This window comes from Fusarium tjaetaba (genome assembly GCF_013396195.1).
Source record: "Fusarium tjaetaba strain NRRL 66243 chromosome Unknown NRRL66243_c0000004, whole genome shotgun sequence".
NCBI classification, from domain to species: Eukaryota; Fungi; Ascomycota; class Sordariomycetes; order Hypocreales; family Nectriaceae; genus Fusarium; species Fusarium tjaetaba.
In genome coordinates, this window is record NW_023501200.1 from 21,552 (window position 1) to 43,481 (window position 21,930).

The 21,930-nt window shown below is 48.0% G+C and overlaps 12 protein-coding genes across 12 annotated transcripts; 8 read left to right on the forward strand and 4 right to left on the reverse strand.

The window, feature by feature from the left end:
* Positions 1-7: 7 nt before the first annotated feature.
* Positions 8-611, forward strand: FTJAE_74 (uncharacterized protein; the record flags this gene model as incomplete). Its single annotated transcript, XM_037354112.1, has 2 exons — positions 8-198; positions 254-611. The coding sequence occupies 2 exons, from the start codon at positions 8-10 to the stop codon at positions 609-611; spliced, it is 549 nt and encodes a 182-aa protein (XP_037212792.1).
* A 2,062-nt stretch (positions 612-2,673) lies between these two features.
* FTJAE_75 (uncharacterized protein) lies at positions 2,674-4,074 on the forward strand (the record flags this gene model as incomplete). The annotated part of the gene is made up of 4 exons (XM_037354222.1): positions 2,674-2,832; positions 2,935-3,461; positions 3,542-3,672; positions 3,719-4,074. 4 exons carry the CDS (start codon positions 2,674-2,676, stop codon positions 4,072-4,074), a joined length of 1,173 nt encoding a protein of 390 aa, XP_037212793.1.
* Positions 4,075-4,958: 884 nt separating this feature from the next.
* Positions 4,959-6,637, forward strand: FTJAE_76 (uncharacterized protein; the record flags this gene model as incomplete). The annotated part of the gene is made up of 2 exons (XM_037354332.1): positions 4,959-5,865; positions 5,913-6,637. 2 exons carry the CDS (start codon positions 4,959-4,961, stop codon positions 6,635-6,637), a joined length of 1,632 nt encoding a protein of 543 aa, XP_037212794.1.
* A 579-nt stretch (positions 6,638-7,216) lies between these two features.
* Positions 7,217-8,230, reverse strand: FTJAE_77 (uncharacterized protein; the record flags this gene model as incomplete). Its single annotated transcript, XM_037354442.1, has 1 exon — positions 7,217-8,230. One exon carries the CDS (start codon positions 8,228-8,230, stop codon positions 7,217-7,219), a length of 1,014 nt encoding a protein of 337 aa, XP_037212795.1.
* A 2,048-nt stretch (positions 8,231-10,278) lies between these two features.
* FTJAE_78 (oxidoreductase) lies at positions 10,279-12,164 on the reverse strand (the record flags this gene model as incomplete). Its single annotated transcript, XM_037354550.1, has 7 exons — positions 10,279-10,672; positions 10,719-10,933; positions 11,038-11,276; positions 11,332-11,438; positions 11,534-11,725; positions 11,774-11,906; positions 11,963-12,164. The coding sequence occupies 7 exons, from the start codon at positions 12,162-12,164 to the stop codon at positions 10,279-10,281; spliced, it is 1,482 nt and encodes a 493-aa protein (XP_037212796.1).
* Positions 12,165-12,913: 749 nt separating this feature from the next.
* On the reverse strand, positions 12,914-13,543 carry FTJAE_79 (uncharacterized protein; the record flags this gene model as incomplete). Its single annotated transcript, XM_037354660.1, has 1 exon — positions 12,914-13,543. One exon carries the CDS (start codon positions 13,541-13,543, stop codon positions 12,914-12,916), a length of 630 nt encoding a protein of 209 aa, XP_037212797.1.
* Positions 13,544-13,783: 240 nt separating this feature from the next.
* FTJAE_80 (uncharacterized protein) lies at positions 13,784-14,452 on the forward strand (the record flags this gene model as incomplete). The annotated part of the gene is made up of 1 exon (XM_037354770.1): positions 13,784-14,452. One exon carries the CDS (start codon positions 13,784-13,786, stop codon positions 14,450-14,452), a length of 669 nt encoding a protein of 222 aa, XP_037212798.1.
* A 216-nt stretch (positions 14,453-14,668) lies between these two features.
* Positions 14,669-15,161, forward strand: FTJAE_81 (biphenyl-2 3-diol 1 2-dioxygenase; the record flags this gene model as incomplete). The annotated part of the gene is made up of 2 exons (XM_037354880.1): positions 14,669-15,075; positions 15,140-15,161. 2 exons carry the CDS (start codon positions 14,669-14,671, stop codon positions 15,159-15,161), a joined length of 429 nt encoding a protein of 142 aa, XP_037212799.1.
* Positions 15,162-17,209: 2,048 nt separating this feature from the next.
* FTJAE_82 (uncharacterized protein) lies at positions 17,210-17,965 on the forward strand (the record flags this gene model as incomplete). The annotated part of the gene is made up of 2 exons (XM_037354990.1): positions 17,210-17,480; positions 17,532-17,965. 2 exons carry the CDS (start codon positions 17,210-17,212, stop codon positions 17,963-17,965), a joined length of 705 nt encoding a protein of 234 aa, XP_037212800.1.
* A 574-nt stretch (positions 17,966-18,539) lies between these two features.
* On the forward strand, positions 18,540-19,502 carry FTJAE_83 (Arginase; the record flags this gene model as incomplete). Its single annotated transcript, XM_037355100.1, has 1 exon — positions 18,540-19,502. One exon carries the CDS (start codon positions 18,540-18,542, stop codon positions 19,500-19,502), a length of 963 nt encoding a protein of 320 aa, XP_037212801.1.
* A 266-nt stretch (positions 19,503-19,768) lies between these two features.
* FTJAE_84 (light induced alcohol dehydrogenase Bli-4) lies at positions 19,769-20,740 on the forward strand (the record flags this gene model as incomplete). The annotated part of the gene is made up of 1 exon (XM_037355211.1): positions 19,769-20,740. The coding sequence occupies one exon, from the start codon at positions 19,769-19,771 to the stop codon at positions 20,738-20,740; it is 972 nt and encodes a 323-aa protein (XP_037212802.1).
* A 226-nt stretch (positions 20,741-20,966) lies between these two features.
* On the reverse strand, positions 20,967-21,422 carry FTJAE_85 (uncharacterized protein; the record flags this gene model as incomplete). Its single annotated transcript, XM_037355322.1, has 1 exon — positions 20,967-21,422. The coding sequence occupies one exon, from the start codon at positions 21,420-21,422 to the stop codon at positions 20,967-20,969; it is 456 nt and encodes a 151-aa protein (XP_037212803.1).
* Positions 21,423-21,930: the final 508 nt, after the last annotated feature.

The window sequence follows — 21,930 nt, forward strand, 5'->3', positions numbered from 1 at the left end:
TGAGAGAATGGCCTCGAATTCAACCGTCGCCGAGTCAGATCCCCAATCGTCAAGTACCCCTCATCTCGAGCTTGTCAACAGTCAAGTCCCATACCGTGACGCTGTTGTGTCATGGAAACTCCCCAAGGTTCTCCTTTTAGGCGAGGGATGTTACATCGACAGTTTCGAATTGGATTGCGTGACACATGTGGTATTGCAGTGAGTCCTTTTGTCAGTACACAAAGAAGAATCGTGCAACTGATCGGCTGAAAAGAATATCAGACGCTCGACAACGACAAGTATTTGCTCAGATTGGCATTCAGCACGACTATGACTATCCCTTCCCTTTCTGGCATTTTCTTGGCAAAATGATCTCCCAGGCGCTGTTCGAAAATGAGACTTCGCTTGAGATATTGAGTTTTACAAGGGTAAACGACCGCGAATTTATTGGGTTCGAGAACAAGAACTATCCCAAAAGCAATAACAGCACAGACATTAATGTTATTGAAGTGAGTCTCAAAAGACCGCAACCTAATGAGCCTATGGAGATCTTTTGGAGGCCTGCTAGGGGCATCATCATCCAGAGGCTTCGAGAATGTGAGTATTGTGAGGGTTACACTTCGGGACTTTGAGGCTGAGATGAAACACAGGGTTACAGGAGCCCCTTTCGGCCCCGAGACGGGTACCTTTGGTCGATGCTTGACGGGTAGACAGTGTAGCGTCTCTTGTAGCACGGAACCAACACTGCCAACGCGTTCGAATGTTCAACGAATGCAACCGTGTCTGAGCCCTGTCGATCATCTTTCCTCGTGACAGTCGAAGGTCCGAGTCACCATTCAGCCTAACAGACACCAACATGACATTGTCGTATTTCTCATAGGCATATCAGGGTCCAATTTGTTCTCGGCGAGTGTTGGTTATGTGACGAACTGCATTAGAACCCTCAGCTAGCATAAGTACTGTATTAGTATGTCGATCATTTGCCATATTTACCAATGAAGAAAGGTTAAATCCTGGCTCCTTACTACGGCGGCCGGCAACCTGTTTTGCATCACTCGCACGATTCAGTCCCCATCTTCATTTAGTAATTGTGGCGTCTAGCTTTCCTAGGCTCCCCGGCAGTGACATCCCTACAACATGGGTTGTGGGCTGGAAAATAAGGCAGCCAATTAATTACCGCCTAATTGTAGCAGAAGCGCAATACTTCACGAAAGGATTGAAATGACCAGCTGGACTACGGAGTAAAGTGAGGCCTTCTCCAGGGTCTTGGCTGGACGCTATACGCGTTTATCAACGTATCAGGTAAGCTCAAAGTTCAAGGCCTGTATTTGCAACCAAGAACGTATTTTCAAGTGATAGAGAACTTTATTAATATGTCTACTTTATGCTTCTTGAATCTCTTGTACTCTGCTCTGGGCGTGGTTTCAAGGGCCTTCGGGAGCAACAAACGTTGGCGGTAGTCTGGTAGATCAAGGCGCCAAAATTGTTAGCCTAGAGGCCTACTATCATATCAAATCTGCCTTCGTTGATCCAAAACTCATGCAAGCCTCTTGTCATTTGGCAGGGGATTCGGAGGATTTCCTTGTCTGCCCCAGACTATGCCCATCTCATAGAAAGATCTTCTGCGCAGCGAGCTTAGACCTCAAGATAGGCCAACACCAACGAAGTGATTACCGTTATCTTGATAGCTCATCCGAACGAACCGGTAATGGCTGTTTCACAAGGAAGCCTAATCGAGCTGTAGCTCGGGACATGAATAATTGCCAAGCATAGCCAAGGCAACCCCCGCGTCGACTATGACTCGCACCGTCTTTCATATGCCGTTAGGGGTTCAATATGCCAAAACGGCGCTAGCATTACTCGACAGCTTGGACTTGGTTACGTACAGCAATTTAAACTTTCGGCATTTTCCCTGGCGTACGAACTGATTACTCTTCTCGTTTCAGTCAAGTCATGTCCAAGGCTGCATGCTTCCTCCAAAACGTCCAAGCCACGGCCTGGGATCTCATCAGTGGCGTACGGGAGGTCAGCATTATATCGGATATTCCCAGCTGAAGGTGATTCTCAGCAGATCAATATGCCAAGATCCTCCCCTAACGGCTCATCAAAATCCACAGCAAACCTTATCCGGAGGATCCCCCTTGTCTGCGTTCTTTCTTCTCTTCAAGGATGAGGCCCCAACGCTGAAGAGTCAGGGCATGACACAGGACTTGTTACGACGTCAGGACCTAGCATATGGCGAATAAGAGGTGCCGGAGGGATATCATACTCCCTGGACACAATGTCGATCGACAGGGTTCCCCGGAGACGGTCTGTGAGATCTACAGTCTAAATACGACGTCGTCTGTTTTTAGCCCGTCTTCCTGCTGTTGGTCTTGAGTTAGTGCACTGACAGTTCGAGAAAAATGAGTAGCAGTGCCGTTTCCCCTGTTTCTCCGTCTTTGTAGTGCTGTAGATACTATTTCTTAGCTTCTTCCTCATTACATCTCGTTCCTTGATTCTCTTCTCCATTTCATTCATATAGATATCAGCCCTGCGGAGCCTTTTCTTTTTCGTTTTTCGTTTATCTCTTCTCCATTTCCCAGCGACCGGGTAATTGGGCAGACCCATCGGTACTGATACATAGTTTGCCTGGGTATCCATCTGCGGAATCTTCTTCTTCTGCCGTTCTTTGTTTGCATTCACTCACCGACAATGGCTACTGCATCACACTACACGCCCGATGCTGGGGTGATGAGCTCTCAGATCATCACCTACTCTGTCGCCACAACTCTCTTGGTCTGTCGTCTGATATCTCGAAGGCTTACACACGTCGCTTTGTGGTGGGATGACTTTTTCGCGATGATGTCCTGGGTGAGTTGTACTTGTCCCTCTGATAATATCCACTTACTGATCTTTTTCTCCCAAGATTTCTGCTTCTCTCTACTTTAGCTTCACGATTTACTGTATGTACAGCAACATCTTCATGCGTCATCAGATAACATCAAGGTAGTCAAGTCAAAGCATGCTGACAACTCTCCAGGGGCTGTGGACATGGGTCTTGGCCATGCGAAGTCGGAGGTTCCTCTACCAGCAGAGACAGTCGAGGAGTACGCACGAAAAGGACTATTCATTGCCGAGTTCACATACGCAATGTCCCTTGGCTTCTCCAAGCTTGCTATCCTCGGCTTCTACTGGCGCCTATTCAGTGTCTCGAACATCCGAATGGGAATCCGGATCCTTCAGGGATGCACCGTGATCTGGCTCACCATCCGAACTTTCATGACCATCTTCCACTGCATACCTGTCAGTGCCTACTGGGACCACCATATTAAGAACGCCGTATGCAACATCGACCCTGCCAAGTTTATGTTTGGTACGACACTGGTACATCTTATGCTCGAAATTGCTGTGTTGTCGTTGCCTGTATTTCAGGTCAAGAACCTCAAGCTCCGTCCGGGCCAGAAGATCGCTGTCGTCGCTCTGTTCATGTTTGGTATCTTGTAAGTCTTGTTCATCTTCACTTTGCCGCCTCTCGTTGTCTTGCATTAGTAGTAGGAAGCTAACTTGGTCTCCTTTACAGCGTTTGTATAGCCTCGATCATCGTGCTTATCGAAGCAATCAACCTCAATCCCAACACGACTGAGATGGCTAGGGATATTAGGGGAGTGATTATCTGGGCAGGCACAGAAGCCTATCTCGCAATCATCTCTTGTAAGTAGCGTATCATGATCGCTGACCTTTATGCTAACCTTGACAGCTTGTCTTCCCATCATCCGACCTATCTTCCGCAAGTTTATCTCGAGCTCGATACTTTCATCCAAGTCCAACTCAAGTGCTCCCAATCCTATCAGCGGCTTGACTAGCAGCCGGGGTATCAAGCTCACCAACGTTACTCGGACGAAAGAAATCGACGACAATAGTTCTCAGCGACAGCTTGCCGAACTTGAAGACGGATCGTCTGATGATATGAACTTTCATGGCTACCAAGAACGCGTTCCCGGTCACAACACTGTCATCACCAGTTGCGCCGATGAAAGGCCTAACAGCCACGCACACAACACAAGTGTACAAGGTATTCAGGTCAAGAATGAGACAAGAATATACTACGAGTAGAGCATCTTGAGGGAAGCTGGATTAGAGTATCATTTTCTGTTGGAGAATGAAGGAAGCCTATTCAGGCTGTTATAGCGACTTTGCATTGTATGACATAAAGCATAATGATAGATACCAAACTTCGCGTATATTGATACAGAATATCTTTCTTCCATTACGAACAGTAACAATTGCCACGTTAGATTTTATGAATGGATACAGCCGGCGTATCATCACTTATTTATCAGAAGCTTCCCGGCAATGCTCCTTGGAAAGCCAAAAGAACATGGTGCATCGGCAATACTGATCGTGAACTAAAATCGCTAGGGAGGGAAACAAGGCTTAGGACCTTAGTCCTGAATAACACAAAGACTTGGGTAAATTAGCATAGATTTAGGATATCTTTGCTGACTTGAGGGTGCCTTTTACTGAGTTTATATTAACATTCTATGTTAAAGTCTGGTGCTTTCATGCCCCCTGAGGAATAGCCAACGACTTTGTTGCAAGGCATTCGCTTGCCGCAATGAAGTTGAAGTCTCGCTTCATAATTGAGATAGCGGTGAGCTTATCATTCTTTCATATGCAGAAATATGGTGCCCAAGTCACTGTCGACGCCTTGATGACGCTTCTTGGATAATTTGTTCACACTCAAACACCGCAAAAAATATTCCTCAGCAAATTTCTGTGGATATGAAAGCATTATCCATTGTCTTATCGACTCTCTGTGACATGAGGTTTGTCTTGCTGACTTGCATGTCTTCCCTTGACCTTTGAGACTCGTGACGTCAGTCACGTGAGGACCGCATTCTCATTCGCGCCCGCTTACGTATCGATAATCATCAAACAATCTCCGTTAGTCTCCGTAGACTAACTCTAACTAACCGCCAGCGCTTCCCAAACTCAAAATGGATCGCCTTTCGACTGAGCTCCTCTCCATGATCGCAGCGGAGGCTGCTGCGTGTGGACCGCAAATTGACATCAACACTGTCTTCGATGTCTGGGACTCTAATGGCACGTTGAAGACCCCGCGGACGTTGTCTCGACACAATTCCCTTGCCCCATACGCCGCTGTCTCACACAATTGGCAGCTCGCCTTTGAGCCGTTCACTTTCCATACCCTTGTCATCTCGCCCAAGAGGCTGATTGAAGCGGCACAGCACGGGTATCTCACTGAACGGCGCCTGGGGTATGTTCGCTTCATCGCTGTTCTCATTGCCTTTCCCCTCCCGCGACCATGGGATACCCCCATCATTTTCCCACCTGGACTTGATGTAAGAGGGGACTTTTTGAGAGCTAGAGATGATGCAGGCTATGTCTCATCTGAGGATGAGTTCGAAGAAAATGAAGGTGATGGCAATGGTGACTATATCACTAGCGTGATCGACTTTCCCCACCCCAGAGACAGAGGCTACGATAGAGTATTCGCCAAGATCATGAGAATCCTCTTCAACGTCCTCAAATTGGCTCCTGTCCACGAGAATCAGGAACCGTACATCGATATACGGTTCGGCTTCCCAATCCCTCGGGAATTTGGACTGAGCCGCATCTCCAGCCCTGAAGAGATGGAAGCAAATACCCTAGAGGGTCCCTGGCTTACAACCATCTATTTTGGTATGAACCGCAACGGCGAGGAGCTACCAGAATTACCGTCCGTAGCTTCGTGCAGTTTTGAACTCGTCTCGTGGAGCTTATGCTTCGAACCTCACGCGGCGTGCATCCTTGCAAGCAAGATGCCACATCTGAAGAAGCTCAAACTTCATCTCAGTGATAGAGAGCTGAAGGATCCAGGTCTCAGAATTGAGATGAGAAAGAGTAAGGTCTCCACGGGCTGCAAACCTGAGTCGCTGACAGTTCTGTAGAGCTTGCAAGTTCGTTGTCTATCTTGCCACAGGGCATATATGACTTCGATTTTCATTATTCACGAGGTATACCACGGGATCATGTACACATACCCGCCAGTATACTAGACCCAGAAGAAAACTGCGATCACCTCAGCCAAGCTCTCTTCAACTTCTCTCAGCGAGAGAACATTACGCGATTCTCGGCGGAGGGGAGTTTCGAACTGAGTGTAATGGGCCCATCAGAAGAAGCTCTGTCTAGCTATCCCGGCTGGTCCAAACTCGAAAACTACGAGATCGGGTTTCTTGCCATCACCCCCGCTGGACAGTGGCTCGCGGTGCCCTATAGGGAAGATCCGAACACTGACATCTTCAAAACCAAACGATGGGGCCCACCGAGTGGGCGGCCGCGAGGTTATTACTCAAATTTCAACGTCAATGAATTCAGAGGTCCGATTGATTCAGACTATGCACACGAACTCCTCTGTGCAGCGGGGCAGGCAGCTTCTCACATGCCTGGACTACAACGAATGGTCATCAATGTCGGAGTGATCGGGAGCTACAGGGTCTCTTACAACAGCGCCAAAGTCGAGCCGTGTATGAGAATCGTCGGAAAGAAGCTGCAGCCGCCCGAGGAAGACATGCTTCGAATTTGGCGTCGCGTAGCGCGTGAGCACGATCATAAGCTTGTCCTTCGTTGGAAGGACACAGCGAGGATAAAAACGAGAATTGAGGATTTTGAATAATTTGGTCATGAAACTTTTTGTATTACGATCGTAAATGATATACATGAGAATCAATGGGTATCAATGTTGCTAGTGGGTTCCGTGTTTTCCCCCCAATAAATGAACTGTCCTTAATCCTGAACTCCTCCCAATGATATGATATGCCGAATTGCAAATGAGACAATTCTGTTCAATTCGAGGTCGCTCTGCGCCTTTTTCTAGGCGGCGTCATCCTCGTAGATAAAATGGTTGGTCCCAAGACCATGTTGTATGTAGCCAGGTCGTCACTGAGATGGGTCGGAAGACACAATGCCAACCCAACTCAGGCGCTCGATGACGAATGGCGAGATGAGTGAAATGACACGGCTGAAGTTATTTATTGCCGTGGTGGCTTTGTGGCGCTGTTAGCTTACGGCAGCTTCAGTGTCAGGTGATGGCTTCGGCATTTGCAGTTGAGTTGGGGAACTCGTAACAGCGGTGAGGGTCGTGCTTCAGTGGCTGACTGAAGAGCTTACGGAGGCGTTGTAGTTATGAATCGTGTGTGTGGCGTGAGTAATTGTTCTGCGATGTGTTAGAGTTGAAGGGCGGGACAAGGGAGAGTTACTTACAGTAGTCGAGGAAGTTTAATGGGCTGGCCTTTTGGTGACGACCGCCCGACTGTGATGATGCGTTGGTGCTGTACTTTTGTACGTGGTTCATTTGAATTGGAGCGACGTTCGTTTGAATGGGAACGTCGCTCCCTGTCCGCGTTGAGGAATTTCGTCCGATTGATTGACATTCGACGTTTGAAGGATCTGGCGGTGGGGTTTCGGGTTCGCCGACGATGTGCATGCAATTGCAATCACTGTGTTGGACGAGTAGCAACAATTTGTTGAGCACCACGAACTCCATCTTTAGTTTGATGCTGTACACGACGGGTTTGTATGTTGTTTGTATGTTGAAGTGGCTCATGTACTGCGTGACGATGAGGCTGATGTCGAGGAGGATGACGAGGATGTTGACGATGATGAGGTATCGCATGATCTTGCGCTCCATCTTCTTGCGCACGGCAAAGATTGGTTTGAGACCCCGCGACGTTTCCCATATGTAGAGACCCGAGATGATTGTTTCTTGTATGCAGAAGCCGGCGAGTTGGATGCGCTCGTAGACGTTGAAGGCGCCGATGTAATGGGCGGAGTGTTTGGTGTTGCTTCCGAGGAAGAGGACCGTCGTCGGGACATGTAGTATGAAGAAGTTGATGATGATCATGTATAAAACCCATCGCGTCTTCGACTTATCCTCAACGATGAGATGTAGTCGAGAATACAGCACGACAGATTGGCCGGTGACCATCCCATACCAGCCCACGCACGTCAAAACGCAGAGCAAGAAATTAGGCCCCAGGCTGTAGTACCTCAACATGACGACGATGCTGTGCAGCAATATCCCCTGGGTCGCGACCATCATGCTCCAGAAATAGAGCCCATCGTGCCGTTTGAAGCGACTTAGTAACGAGATGAGGATCTCGAGACAGTTGTAGCAGGCTATGGCGAAGAGGCCCGCGATGGCCATGTTGACCGGCAACGACACGGCAATTGGCCCCGTCTGGCCTGTCTCCCCAGACTGAGCGGCCATGATTTCGGCGGTTCCGACGGACGTACGACGGTCATTAAGGAGAGGTAGATTTAGATTGACTTTGGTGCGGGTGCATCGTGAACAGTTGGCAGCTCTTGGCGAAGGAGGAGAAGAAGAAAGGCAGAGACGGAAGACGGAAGAGCAGAGCTTGGGCTTGGGTGCAACGTTAATATGGATGGGCTGGTTTCCCCGTGTCGATCTGGCGCGTCATTTTTTTGTGTATGACTATGAGTGGCCTTGCTTCATTAATACGAATAACCTGTTCAGTTAATCGTCATCAGCTCCCCCTGCATTGGGGGCAGCCAGGCCAGTCCATCCCATGCGAACGGACCCAAAATTGATGCTTCAAGGATGTAACCGCTAAAAGCTCAAGCGTAAGCCCGGACATGATTCAAGGCCCGCAGACGTCTTTCATGTCTCAGCCATCAAACATGTGCTCGTGGCTTGGGGAACAAGGTTAGCAACGAGAGCAATTGGTTGGGTTGGCAAACGTACGTTAACGAAGAGCGGAAAGACAAGACAAAACTCTTCAATCCCAAGCCTCAACTGTCCCAATCCAATTGACATGGGGGGTGATTTGCCAATGAAACAAAGACAAGACAGAACACGGACACACCCATCCACTCCGTTGGGCCGGTAAAAGTTTAACCAGGGGAGGGCCTGGGAGGGTTTATCGACGCGCCAACCGCGTTGGGTAAAAAACTCCCTGGACCCCCGGCCCCCATGAAATAATCTTTGTATAATTATAACCTTTTGCCCACGGCGTCGCGAAGTATGTGAGCTGTCAAGTCGTGACATTCTACCAGTTCGAGTCTGGAAGCTGGGGAGAGGTCATCAGGAGAGAGCAAATGTCACCAGGAGAAATGCTGCAAGGATGAATGACAAGGGGACCAGTATTTAGAGTTTATGTACATCTAATGCAAAGCCACGAAATATCATCGAGTGACAGTCTCAGCCTGCAAACGTCGACTTTTCCATTATTTTTCGTCTTAAATGTCAGGCGCAGAAGCTTAAACAGTCAGATTAAAAGTCACAGACAATCATCTCTAGTTAAAGCAGCAAAAAAGTATATAAATGTCATTGAAGCAAAGAGTCAAAGCAAATGACTCGCGATATGCATGAATTAAGCGTAGGTCACAGCGCAGCGCCCTTAGCTTGAAGCCCTCGGAAAATCCCATGCCCGCGAGTTGATGAATGCTCGAGATGCATTGTCAATCAATGCGACGTCAATTTTATGCTCCTCGTTGTTGTAGAATTGCGCAATGCTAAGTGTTGTCTCAATTGGGTCCTTGGGAGGGCATCGCGGAACGCCTCTCAGCACTTGCAAGGATGACTACCGAGTTCCGTCTCACGGAACGGAACTACCGAGGCCAAGACTGCTTGTTTCTTCAGTGGGAATTGAGGCAATTAATCATCCGCTTTTGCTGACAGGTACATACGGATACAGAACCAAGAATTAAGCTTTGGGTTAGGATGAACTTGTCAGATTTGAATGCCACCTTTTTTCCCTTTCCCTTTGATGCCTAAACCCGCTCCGAGGCTAGAGCGTGGCTACGTATTCGCGGTTTAACGTTACGATAAACAATGGACGCCAATCGGTCGGGGGAGCAGTCAAGCCAGTCAAGCCAGTTCAGCTCCAGCCCCACCCCCTGTAACAAGTCAAAGCAGCCCGCAAAACAAGACAAGCCTAAACAATCTCCAACCGCGAGCTATTGCCCCTTCGCCTCACATTAGACCCCCTCAATACACGAAATACGCTTCAATCAAATCACCTGCCTGACAGCTCATGTGTAGCACATCTGCAAGGGACGATATCACTTTCCCCATTCAGTATCGTTCGTTTCCCATGATCTTCCCGGGGCGCGAATCTCGAATCTCACCGGGCGATGCTTCCGGGACGAAGCCTTGGGCACCAAGTGGCCTCGCCTCAGAGCTGAGGGACAAGCCTAATTAGTGGCAAACTTTAAGCACAAGGTTGTTATGCCAAGTTGAGTAACACCGAGATTCTGCATCGACTTGGATCCTTGCAATGACAGTTGTCTCGGGGTTCACGATGCTTGGCCCTGCATCTCTATGATATGGCTGTCGCTCTCTTCCCAGGGAAACTCGTGCTCCAATGACCGAATTAATTGCTCGTGCTGTGGCGATCTTGGCGTAATAGCGGCCTTGAACGGCTCGGGGTGGCTGATCATCCCGGGAGTAAATAGGAGTTCAGGTTGGGCACCATTCTCGTCTTTTCTGATATGCAATACAGCGAGTGACTGGGCAATGTTGAGGAATAATGCATTGTCGGCTAAGACACGCCCCGGGCATACGCGGCGCCCAAAGCCGAAAGTGTACGTATGCGGATCTTGTTCAGGTTGCTTGCCGTCGGTAGACAAGAACCGTTCTGGCTTAAAGCGCATTGGATCTTGGTGGACCTCAGGGTCGTGGGCAAAGTACCTATGCACCGTTAGCCCGAAGCCAGGTACCGTCAAGAAGTACTCACCAGATATTAGCCATAATCAAGGCGTCCCTGGGAATAAAGTAGCCCTCAAACACATCATCCACAGTACTTATATAAGGCAGACCCATAGGGACTACCAGATTCCATCGAAGAACCTCCTTAACTATCGCATTGACATAAGGAAGACTTGCCCGGTCTGAACAATTAGGTAGTCTTTCGTTGCCGATTACGCAGTCAATTTCCTCTTGTGCCTTCTTCTGGACATCAGGGTACAATATCATTGCTAGAAAGAAAAGAGAAATGGACGAGACAGTCTGCCATGCCAGCTAACGTTCCTCGTAATCTCCGCCAAGCAACGTACCGTATCAGCCCCGTCAGCGTACAATGACAAGGCAGACCACTTGGTCGTGAACCTCGCTTCCTCAGTCGAATCTCCCACTTCAAGAAGCCGTGAGACAAATGAGTTATCTTGTTTACCAGAAGCGTGCTGGTGCTTGACAAAAGCATAAGGCTTTTCAGTAAAATCGTCCAGCATGAAGACCATCTCTTGGCAAGTCTCTTGAAGTTCGCACCCCGGAAACCAACATGGTACGTATCGCACTGGGAGCGTCAGTAGTTTGCGTTAGTAGGCAGGGTAGTGTTTGAGGCGGCTTACATAGGGGCAGTATATCAACTAGAAACGCACCGGGGACTCCGGCGGCTGTGACATTATCCATGGCCTGGCCCGCATTTTGATGAGTATGTCTTCCTTGAAGGGCTCTGCTGTATATTCGTAAGCAATTTTCAGAATGACTTAACCCGCTTCCCTTGGAAATGTTAGCGTAGTCCCCTGACTCCTGAGGGCTGAGTAAACCGACTTCCTGATATGGTCCATGAACCTCTCTGGGTCGTCCAAGACATGCAGTAGGAAGTGAGCGACTTCAGCCTCTTGCAGCTTATCATACTTTGCCGCGGCCCTTTTCGATCCGATCATACGAGCCATGTTCTTCCGATGCGTTCTAAAGCGATCGTTGTATGGTGAGAAACCAAGCGAATTCTCCCAACCAACCCTGTCTTGATTAGCCGTTTCATATCATCACAGAACAGCGGCGGCTCACATTTCGCCCGCCATCATAATCTTGGGTCTGGAGGAATGTTTCGCGGATCGTTTATCTAGCAGCTGTGATGCAAGTTTCCAGCTGTTTATGATGATGATTGTCTGCCCCATTACCGTGATAGAGCTAATAGGTCCTGGTCGCTGTCAGCAGTTGGCTCGCTGTGCAGTCTACTTCTACTGGAGGTCTTACCATAGAGGCCCTTGAGTTTTAACCAGTGATGTGCTTCGAACACGCGTGGCGGCGGAAGATCGTTCAGGTTTCCTACTAAAGGGATGCCTTTCGGCCCCGGGGGAAGATGAGGTCGCTTAGGTACACTGCCAAGTACTTGAAGGCCGATATAAACCAGGCATCCAAGGGCGAACCCGGCAAAGAAATTCGATGCCTCCAACATGATTGCAATACTCGGGCGAACAATGAAAAGAGCACGAAGTAGAGGCAGTCGCAAAGGGTAGATTCATGTTTCACATGCACATCTGCTCAGCCAGCACACATCATATTGAGGGGCCATTCCTGACGTCTGACAAGAATCTTATCACAGTGCATCACTGCATATACAGCCCGTTTCCCGCCGAATCATCGACTTTGTATTTCGTTGGCGATTCATGCGATTAACATCTTCCTGTCCGAGACGAGTGACTCACTCCACTGCTGAATGAAAATCTTGCTTTCCCCGGAAGTTACCCCTTGAAAGTTGCTTCTTTGTTGTCTGATAATGTTGGTTCTGTTCGTTTGTTCGGAGGAGCATTACCCAATTTGGAATATGGTGCGGTGGTATGTTGACATCCGCATAGCCAAACTGCATGTAGTCACTGGATGTAGGGCTTAGCCTCGGATTTAGGCAATAAAGTAACAATAAAACGACCTCAATTATAATAATAACGTACATATTCGCTATCGGTTCAGCAGACAGCGCTGCATGGTAAGTGACGAGGCCAATCAGGCATAAGCATCTGCCTCAACCCATGGCTTGACAATTTGCACCAGGGTCGGCGAGCTTTATGAAAACCGGCAATCATTGAGGCAGTCAGAGAAGCTCCCCTCGGATTTCTGGTAAGTGTGCAGAATACTCACCCGAAGAAAATGAGGATCATTCGGTAGACATGTTGAAATAGGACGGTCTAACATATCGAGTTCTAGGCGCTACAGAGTATCTCCTCCTCTAAGAAGCCATGCTGGCACTTCTCGTGACATGTAGCCTGAGAGCTTCAGGAAACGGAGTTTCGGAGGAGGCCCGAGAATTTGAGAAACCTGCTCCTCAGCCTCTTGGCAGTAGTAGCAGTCTCCGTATAATTCTAATGTTTCGAGGCTTGAAAAATACGGCAAAAGATGCCAGACTTGAATGACCTCAGTATTAATGGAATCGGTATCTTCAGCCACTGGCCTCCATGAAGGATCAATCACGGTGCACAGATGTCTTACACGCTGGGTGATCTGCTGCAACCGATCGGGGTTCTCTTTGTGCATTATTTGCAGTATATTGAAGAACTGATAAGCCTTCATACACGCGCCTCGCCCGTCTCCCCATTTAGGCTTGTGGTGATAAGGCCGATGCGCTGGGTCTCTCGCTGGAGGAGGGACCTTAATCTCGTGTCTGGACTCATGGTAGCCCTCTTCATGGAGTTCAATGTCATTCCAGAGAAGCGGTGTTGCAATTTGGTTGACGAGTTTTGAGGTTCGGGCAATTGTGCCAAGGTCGTGCGCTCCAATTTGAGAAAGGATATGGAGTTGAATCTCACCGGGGAGATTATCTAGTGTTAGGTATGAGAACATGACGATCGATACAGTGAGTAGGCCACGTTGATTTTGACAACTCTTCGCGTTTTGAATGATGTGTTCCATCGCCAACCTCGCTCTAGCGCTTATGAGGCTGGCTCCGGAAGTGAATAATTATCCCGGTCCGGCTTCCACTCATGATCGTGAGTGGTGACGTGCATTGGCGTTCCATGTGAGAAGATAGACACAGAGGATGGAAGTGATTCCGAGTCTGATTATGGAAGTCTAATCGACGACATGATCATCCCTCGACCCTTGGGGAATATTTTCAAAGACTATGGTGACCACAAATTGAAATTACCGAAACTGAAGCATTTGTTGCTCGGCCAGCCCGCAGAGTCATGCTCCACCAACGATTTCGCGACATATAGCTGGCCAAAACGCGCCGAATCAGCTTGCTACGACGATTGGCGTAGAATTCTAGAGGCTTGCATGAAAACACTTGAGACATTAGTTCTGGAGCAAAGACCAGCGGCAGATCATATCGAAGGAGACGGTTACAGCGAAGATACGTGGATGGATGAAAGAGTATGGTCTCATGCAGGTGAGATACTTCTTGAGATGGTTCAAACAGTTATATCCTATGAAACGAGTCGGCTACCCTTGAAGTGGGTATATCTGTATGGTATAGTCTCTGTTTTAGAAGAAGATGATCCTCCGTTTTTGGATTTGCCTGCCGGCAAGTTTATGCAATTTCTCAAGAATCGTGGGGTTGAGTGTGAGACGAGACGGGGGAGGTGGTGCTTCTTTGATAGACAAACTGGATCCGTGGATTGGTGCCCTTGGAATGCGGCGTTTGAGGATGAAGAAGAGGAGGATGAGGAGGATTTAGACGGGGACAAAGATGAAGATGCTGAACCAAAGGCGAAGTGGGATACTGTGCTGGCCAAGGTTACATCAGAGTAGCTTGTCACTTTTAATCTGAACCACTTTTAGTGAGGTTTGTAGAAGGTTGACTGAAAATCTACATCTTTCATCAGTGGTTCACTTCCATCGGCCAGTTCTCAGCTATTCCCGAGGCATCTCGGTCTCTCCAACACAACGCCGTACCCCACATTCATAAAAGGCATTGCGTAATGATCAAGCACTTCCAACATCCAAACACCAACATTAATCTTCACAATGTCCTCCTTCGCCGTAGTAAAAGACATCGACCACCTCGTCCTAACATGCAATGACATCCCCGCCACAATAGAATGGTACACCAAATATCTCGGCATGAAGTCCGAGACCTTTACATCAGCAACCGACCCCTCGTCTCCACCTCGCAGCGCCTTGAAATTCGGCACTCACAAGATCAATCTTCATCAGCGCGGTAAAGAGTTTGAGCCCAAGGCTAGAACTGCTTTGCCTGGCACTGCTGATTTGTGCTTTATTATCGAGGATGGGACGGATCTGCAGGGCTTGATTGAGGGGTTTGAGAAGGAGGGTATAAAGGTTCTGGAAGGGGGAAAGGTTGTTGGTAGAACGGGGGCTATGGGGGGGATTCAGAGTATTTATGTTCGTGACCCTGATGGGAATCTGATTGAGTAAGTTAAGGCTGAATTTCTGGTTGAAACGGCTATTTTGTGAGACTCTACTAACTGTTCATAGACTTTCCCAGTACTCGACTTAAGAGCTGAGATTTGTCAACTTGAAATACTACTTTATTCGGCTTTATCTTTCCCTACGTGGGGTTCAAGTACATAAAAGCCTTTTATCGTCTTCTCCCTGTTTTCATCTTGTGATTAGATCCCATCTTAACAGACTTCACGCTCTTGGTCGAACAACGACCTGAAGCCGTGTCCTAGAAGGTGGTCTCAGCCATCTAGAAACTACTCCATTTTGCTATGACTAATCTGCAGTGAATTGGCATTGGAGTGAGCTGACTTTGCATAAATTTAGAGTGGTCCAGGAGGAGTTTGTTTTCAAACAAACTCCACATGCCAGGGACGTATCGCGGGTCATTTTTGTTTTATACAAGTCCGTGAGACTTCTAGCCTATCTCTTGAAATCATTCACCGACAAAACGGAGTGGCTTGGCTTGGAAGGATACTCCAGTTGAGACCACATCGACTCGCTCTACCTATCGCCCCATTATCTGTCCATGAGCTACAGTTGCGTCAAGTTGTACCTTATACATACTCAGGAGATGCATAGCATATATCACAGCTTACGTACCAGCATTCCAGCAACTAGGAGAAGAAATATGTATATAGCTCCGTTCATTGGCCTGATTGCTATGGAGTTCTGCTACCTACCTAGGTAGTTATAACAAAGTGGCTGGCTGAACTGCTGCGCTTGAGTCGCAACCGGTGGAGCTCGACCCTCACCTTGACTCACGCAAGAATCCTATCTCGGCAATCTCAGTTCCGGCACCCAGTTCCTTGGTAGAAACCGTCAATGCAACTGTCGTCATGTCTAAGACCTAATGCAACTCAGTACTGTCCTCCTACTCGATTCATATCGTAGGGAAAAGTGGGAGCGTCATCTCTCACAGAAGATCCGCAGGCACTATTCCCAGAGTATAGTAGAGCTTATCTCCCATTCCTCGTTCCAGTCCAACTAAGCTCCCGGTCACGATCTACCAAATGCCGATCAGCCAGGGCACGTGGGGCCAAATCTGGCTTCCGGTAGATCACTGGGAGGCCTATTGACGACGTGGTTATGGAGTGGAACGTATACATAGCAGGAATATAGAACGGCGTGGCATGATTCGTGAGAACACGAGGATAGTGGTTCATGTTTCTGCCCAGTCTCATTGAGAAGGAATTCGACAACCGTTAGCCCGTTACCAAAACATCCTCCATTCCCAGCTCTCCCTGATCCACATACTTCTCTATCAAATCACAGCCAAAAAGCAATAAATCGCACAAGCAAAGGTGTCGAGACTCCTGCAGTAGTGTCGATTAGCTTCTACAGAAAGAGTCAAAGATCTTCGATTCCACTGGGCCGAAATGCTGCAATTTCACCAGCACAAGTCAGTGGTGCAGATCGAAACATAAGGGAGGGGCCTGTTCTGCTCTGTGCGGCTAAGATCGACACTACCGGGCTCCGTAAGGCTAGGAACCCAGTAGGTCCAGCTCTCCACAGTTCGACTAGACAGAATTTCCGAGAAATAGGGACTGTAAGGGGGAAGTGACGTAGAGAGATTGAGAAATGATGGCTGAGATGGTATGTTTGAGAGATGATGATCGCACTCTGCTGTCATTTGTGTGACGTCGAGCAGTGTATTGTTCTGATACGAGGTTGCGATTAGATATGATCATATTCAGACTTCAAAACATCACCAGGAAGGACGACGAGCTGCAAAATCATGATACTATCGAAGGCCATGGTAAGATATATTTCCTCGTTACGATTCAAGTATCGAAATCGCCCAGAGCCCCATAGGGCGTGGATCTTCACTGAGAGTCATGATGCCGCCAGCTCCCCGGTGGGCTCAACACCACACTAACTATCACGACTCCATTCTACCAGAGTGATCGACAAGACTACCGACTTCTAGTGACAGCACCAATCTCTTTCCCAGATACTCCCTTGGCAAGAAATCTTTATATAAGGACCTCTCTTCACCACGTCAAAACTATTCTCATCATCCTCACATCATCACATCTCAACACTTCTCTACATCACACTCCTTTGAAAAACACTCTTTCAGTTTTCTTCTCAACCAAATTCGAAATGAAGGCCACTTTCTTCTCCGTTTTCGCCCTCGCCATCTCGGCCATCGCCTCTCCTGTTCCCGAGGTTCAGAAAGACACCCGCTCTGTCGAGCAGGTCAACGGCGCTATTCACAACGCTGAGAACATCGTCTCCAAGGTCGGCGTCAAGCAGATCGTCGACGAGGCTACCAAGTCTCCTGCCAAGCGCGCTGCTATCTCCAACCCCCAGGAGCTCATCACCGTTCTCAAGAGCGGTGTTAGCAACATTAACAAGAAGACCACTGGTCTGAGTAAGTGATCACCTTTGAAATTGATATTTGGGTTGATGCTAATGGGTTTAGACTCTATTGCTGAGAAGATCAAGGCTGGTGATCTTACCAAGGACGCTGGTGCTACCAAGGCCATTCCTGGCTTTGAGTCCGTTCACTTCGAGCTTACTGAGATCGTCACCAAGCTTACTGGTGCTGCTGGTCTTGATGTTGCCGACTCTGATGTCGACACTGTCCTCAACCTCGTTGTCGTCCTTGTTTCTGAGGTTCTCACAGCTGTCAAGACCATCGTCACTGTTACTGGCCTCCGACCTCAACTCATCTCCATCCTCCACTCTGTCTTCCAGCTCCTCACCAAGGTTCTCGTCCTTGTCATTGGCCTCGTTTCTGCCATTGTTCCTGGTCTGGTTGCCGGTCTTACTCCTCTCCTTGCTGGTCTCGGCAACGGCGTTCTCGCTCCCGTCCTTCTTCCTATCACTGGCCTACTTGCTAGCCTCGCTGTTTAAATGGCTTCCCGCTAGGGCTGGCTACATTAATAGCACTATGAGCGTGAAGCTTTCGGGTAGAACCGATAGCTACATAAACTCAATTCATCATCATGATATTACGGAGAGATATCTTGGGTTAATGTCTATGGCCAATGGTCTTCTATGTATATAATTACTCTTATCAACAAAAGTTCACGATATCTAATTGTCACACCTGGCTCCTTTTGTTGCTAATCAATTTGTTTGTAAGCACGATACACGTAGATGATTGACTGGCGTTTTTACTAATTTTATTCTAAAAGTTCTTAAAAGGATATGTGTTTCCCCTTTAGACTTTTGACACCAGTTATTTAGTGCTGATTGGGATCTGTCATCGGGGTTCAAAGGTTTCTTGGTTTACGCCCTGTAGCTGACAAAACCTACGTCACCTTGAAATGGGGTAAAATGAAGCTCAAGAGGAAAGTCTTTCCATGATAACACTAACTCGATCTATTCACGCCTTTCCATTGACATTAACCTAGTGGATATAAAATATTAGACATTTCTTCAGACAACACTAACACAACATTCTACCGCCGACAGTTGATACACCATGGCAGCATCGCGATCAGTCTCAATCACTTATGTCCCGGCGGACTGTGGATCTATTATTCCAGGCAAGTCCAAAGCACCTCAAGCGTTCAGAGGTGTTGGTATCGTTGACAAATTGAGAGATGCCGGTGTACCATCTGTCTCTGAGCATCATGCTTTAAAGGCGCCAGCAACATTCTCTGCTACGACGTTTAGCCTAGGCGGTGCACGCAATGAAGACATCAATATCGCGGTCTGCGAAGACGTTGAGTCGACCATCCTCAATAACTTCAAGATTTCGAATGGTCAACTTGATTTCCAGCTCGTCCTCGGCGGCGAGTGCTGTATGCTGCCGGCTATCCTCTCGGCCTTTTGGAAACATGCCGACTCACAGTCTCCGCCAGGACGTGTTGGTCTGATTTATATCGACGCCGATACCGATCTTACCTCTCCTACAGACCTGAGCTCTATTGGAACTTTTGCTGGAATGAATATGGCTCATCTTGTTCGGTTACCAGGTGCACTTCCACGCATGGAGCAGTTCTCTCGTCCATCAGGCGAACCAGTCTGTGATGCTTCGAATACTGTCTTCTTCGGCACGAACATGTCTCTTCCTGGAAACAAACCACAGCACTTCAAGTATCTCTTCGACAACAACTTCAAAGTCGTTAGCTCAGCATCCGTGGCGAAAGACCCTGAGCAGCGCGCAAAAGAAACGCTCGAGTTTCTACACGACAAAGTCGATATTATTATGGTTCATTTAGATGTTGACTCGATTGATCCTGGAACGTTTCCCTTGGCGAATGTTCCCAACTTTACTGGTGTGGAGTTCGAGAATATGATGAGAGCGCTTAAAGTGCTGCTTGGAAATGAAAAAGTTGGAGGTCTCACTGTTGCGGAGGTCAACCCTGATCATGATCCTGGGCTGAAGATGACTGAGAGATTGACTTCTCATATCGTGGACATGTTGGCCGCAAGAAAGTGAAGGTAGAGAAATATACGATACATAAACAATGACAAGAAATATGGAAGATCGATATGTTACGCTATGTACGCTAGACCTGTATCAGACTGTGAGAGGCAAAGCACAGCTTAACGTTGATAGGGCCGCATGCGCAGAGCATTCGTCACCTCAACCAACGCCCCCCAAATTCGGGCACATCACAACTCACTCAGTCTATCCCCGCTCTTTCATCGAAACCGCCAAGAACATTACTCACTAACAATTATCACATAAGACGAATAATCGCGATGGGCAATACGTACTCTTTATTCTTTCCCCCAAGTCCACAGTTTACCGAAGAGGGCCTCACCCCGCAGAATGGGCGCGTATTTATCGTCACAGGCGGCTACTCGGGCGTAGGCTTCGAATTGAGTCGTATGCTCTATCAAGCTGGCGGGTCCGTTTATATCGCTGGAAGATCGCAAGAGAAAGCAGAATCAGCTATCAAACAACTCAAAGAACAATATCCCGATGCAAGCGGCAGCCTGAGCTTTCTCAAAATAGCACTCGATGACCTGGATTCAATAAAAGAAGCAGCAGAAGATTTCAAGTCAAGAGAGTCCAGGCTCGATGTCCTTTTCAACAACGCAGGAGTATCTAACCCTCCAGCTGGTTCAGTCTCAGCTCAAGGATATGAACTCAGCATGGCAACTAATGCTATTGGGCCTTGGTACCTCACGCAGCTACTCGTGCCAATTCTGAAGGAAACGGCAAAGAACCAGCCCCCAGCATCAGTTCGAGTAATCTGGACAGCTTCCATCGTCACAGACCTCTCCGTCCCCAAGGGTGGAGTCAAGATGGAAGAAGTCATCAATCCATCCAAAGACCAACAAGTCAATTACACGAATTCAAAGACAGGAAACTGGTACCTCGCCAGCGTTCTAGCAAATCAGATTGGTTCTCATGGTGTTCTCAGCGTTTGTCACAATCCAGGAAATCTTCACAGCAACCTGCTTCGCCATATGCCGTCGATTGTTGGCTACATTGTTTCGCCGCTTCTGTATCATGCTAAGTTCGGCGCTTATACCAACTTGTGGGCTGGCCTCTCGCCAGATTTGCAAATTGAGGACGGAGGGAGGTTTATTTTGCCTTGGGGGCGTTTCCATCCGAACCCGAGGGCTGATTTGTTAGAGAATCTCAAGTCGAAAGAGCAGGGAGGAACGGGGACTGCTGCTGAGTTTGCGGAATATTGTGATAAAGTCATTGCAGACCACCAGTAGGTGCTCTTCTGTCACTAAATGCAATGTGCATCAAATCTTTACGTGTCAATTCAACTTTGCACCTTAGATTCAATGCCATATATTGACAGATTTATGCAAATAACGAGACATTAGGAGACAAATATTGACTTTGATAATTATCTTGCTACTCTCAATACTTGAGCCAATCTTCGACTCAATCACCGCCATGTTGACCTATAATAGATTCAGGTAGACTACCTGAGATCTACAGCTCTGGTGTGTAACCGATAGCCTTGTTCAAAGCATACACATCCCAGTAAAATGGCATGATGCTCTTGATAACCCCAGCCTCAAGATCAACCTGAATGACCTGGCACAGAGGGTACTTCAATTCCTCTCCAGTCTTGCGAACCTTGAGATGGAGATAGCCGAGCGAAATGATGCGGTTCGAGCCCTCCTTTTCGAATATTTCAGGGTTTTGGACATCGACTTTGTCAAAGTAGTCGGCCATAGCTTTTGCCCATTGCTGGAAACCATCAGGTCCAGTGTACTCGCCAGCGTAGGGTAGTCCAGATGATTGTTTGAGGCGAACTTCTTTTGAGAGACTTGCTGCCATGCCGCTGAAGTCGCGTTCTTCGGGTGGCGAAGCCATGTAGATGCGCTCGGCATCGTAGAATGACTCGAGGATTGATCGTGCAGTGTGGGTAGTGGTGGATGCCATCTTGGACGTTGAGGATAATAATTCTTCTGAGGGGAAATGATAGGTGGACAAACAATTGCTTATAGAAAGCGAAAACACAATGCGATATTACGGTCTATTTATCTGCTTGGCGAATAAAGTGCTGATTAACTGGGACCAAGCTAGCTGTAGAATTTTTGGGTTACATGCTGCATTATCGTCGAATGGAGATGGCTCGTCACTGTCTCCAGGGAGGATTCTCCAGGGACTTTTGACGTAGTTACCTGAATTGGCAACTGGGGGCCGGAGTTTTCGGAGTACAAAGTTGCCAGCTGCTAACAAATTTGTACTGACCGGATCTAAGCCTTGCCGATACAATTATTCCCACGATGGCTTGGAGATTGAGTTTCTAACCGTATTCTCATATAAATATGGCTTCTTCCCCGCAAGTAGCCAGCCTGTCTCTTGGCAAAGCTTGACTCGGCAAGGAATGCATGAATTGAACAAACAGGGAAAAGCTCAATCGAGACAGACACAGTTAGCACGTGGA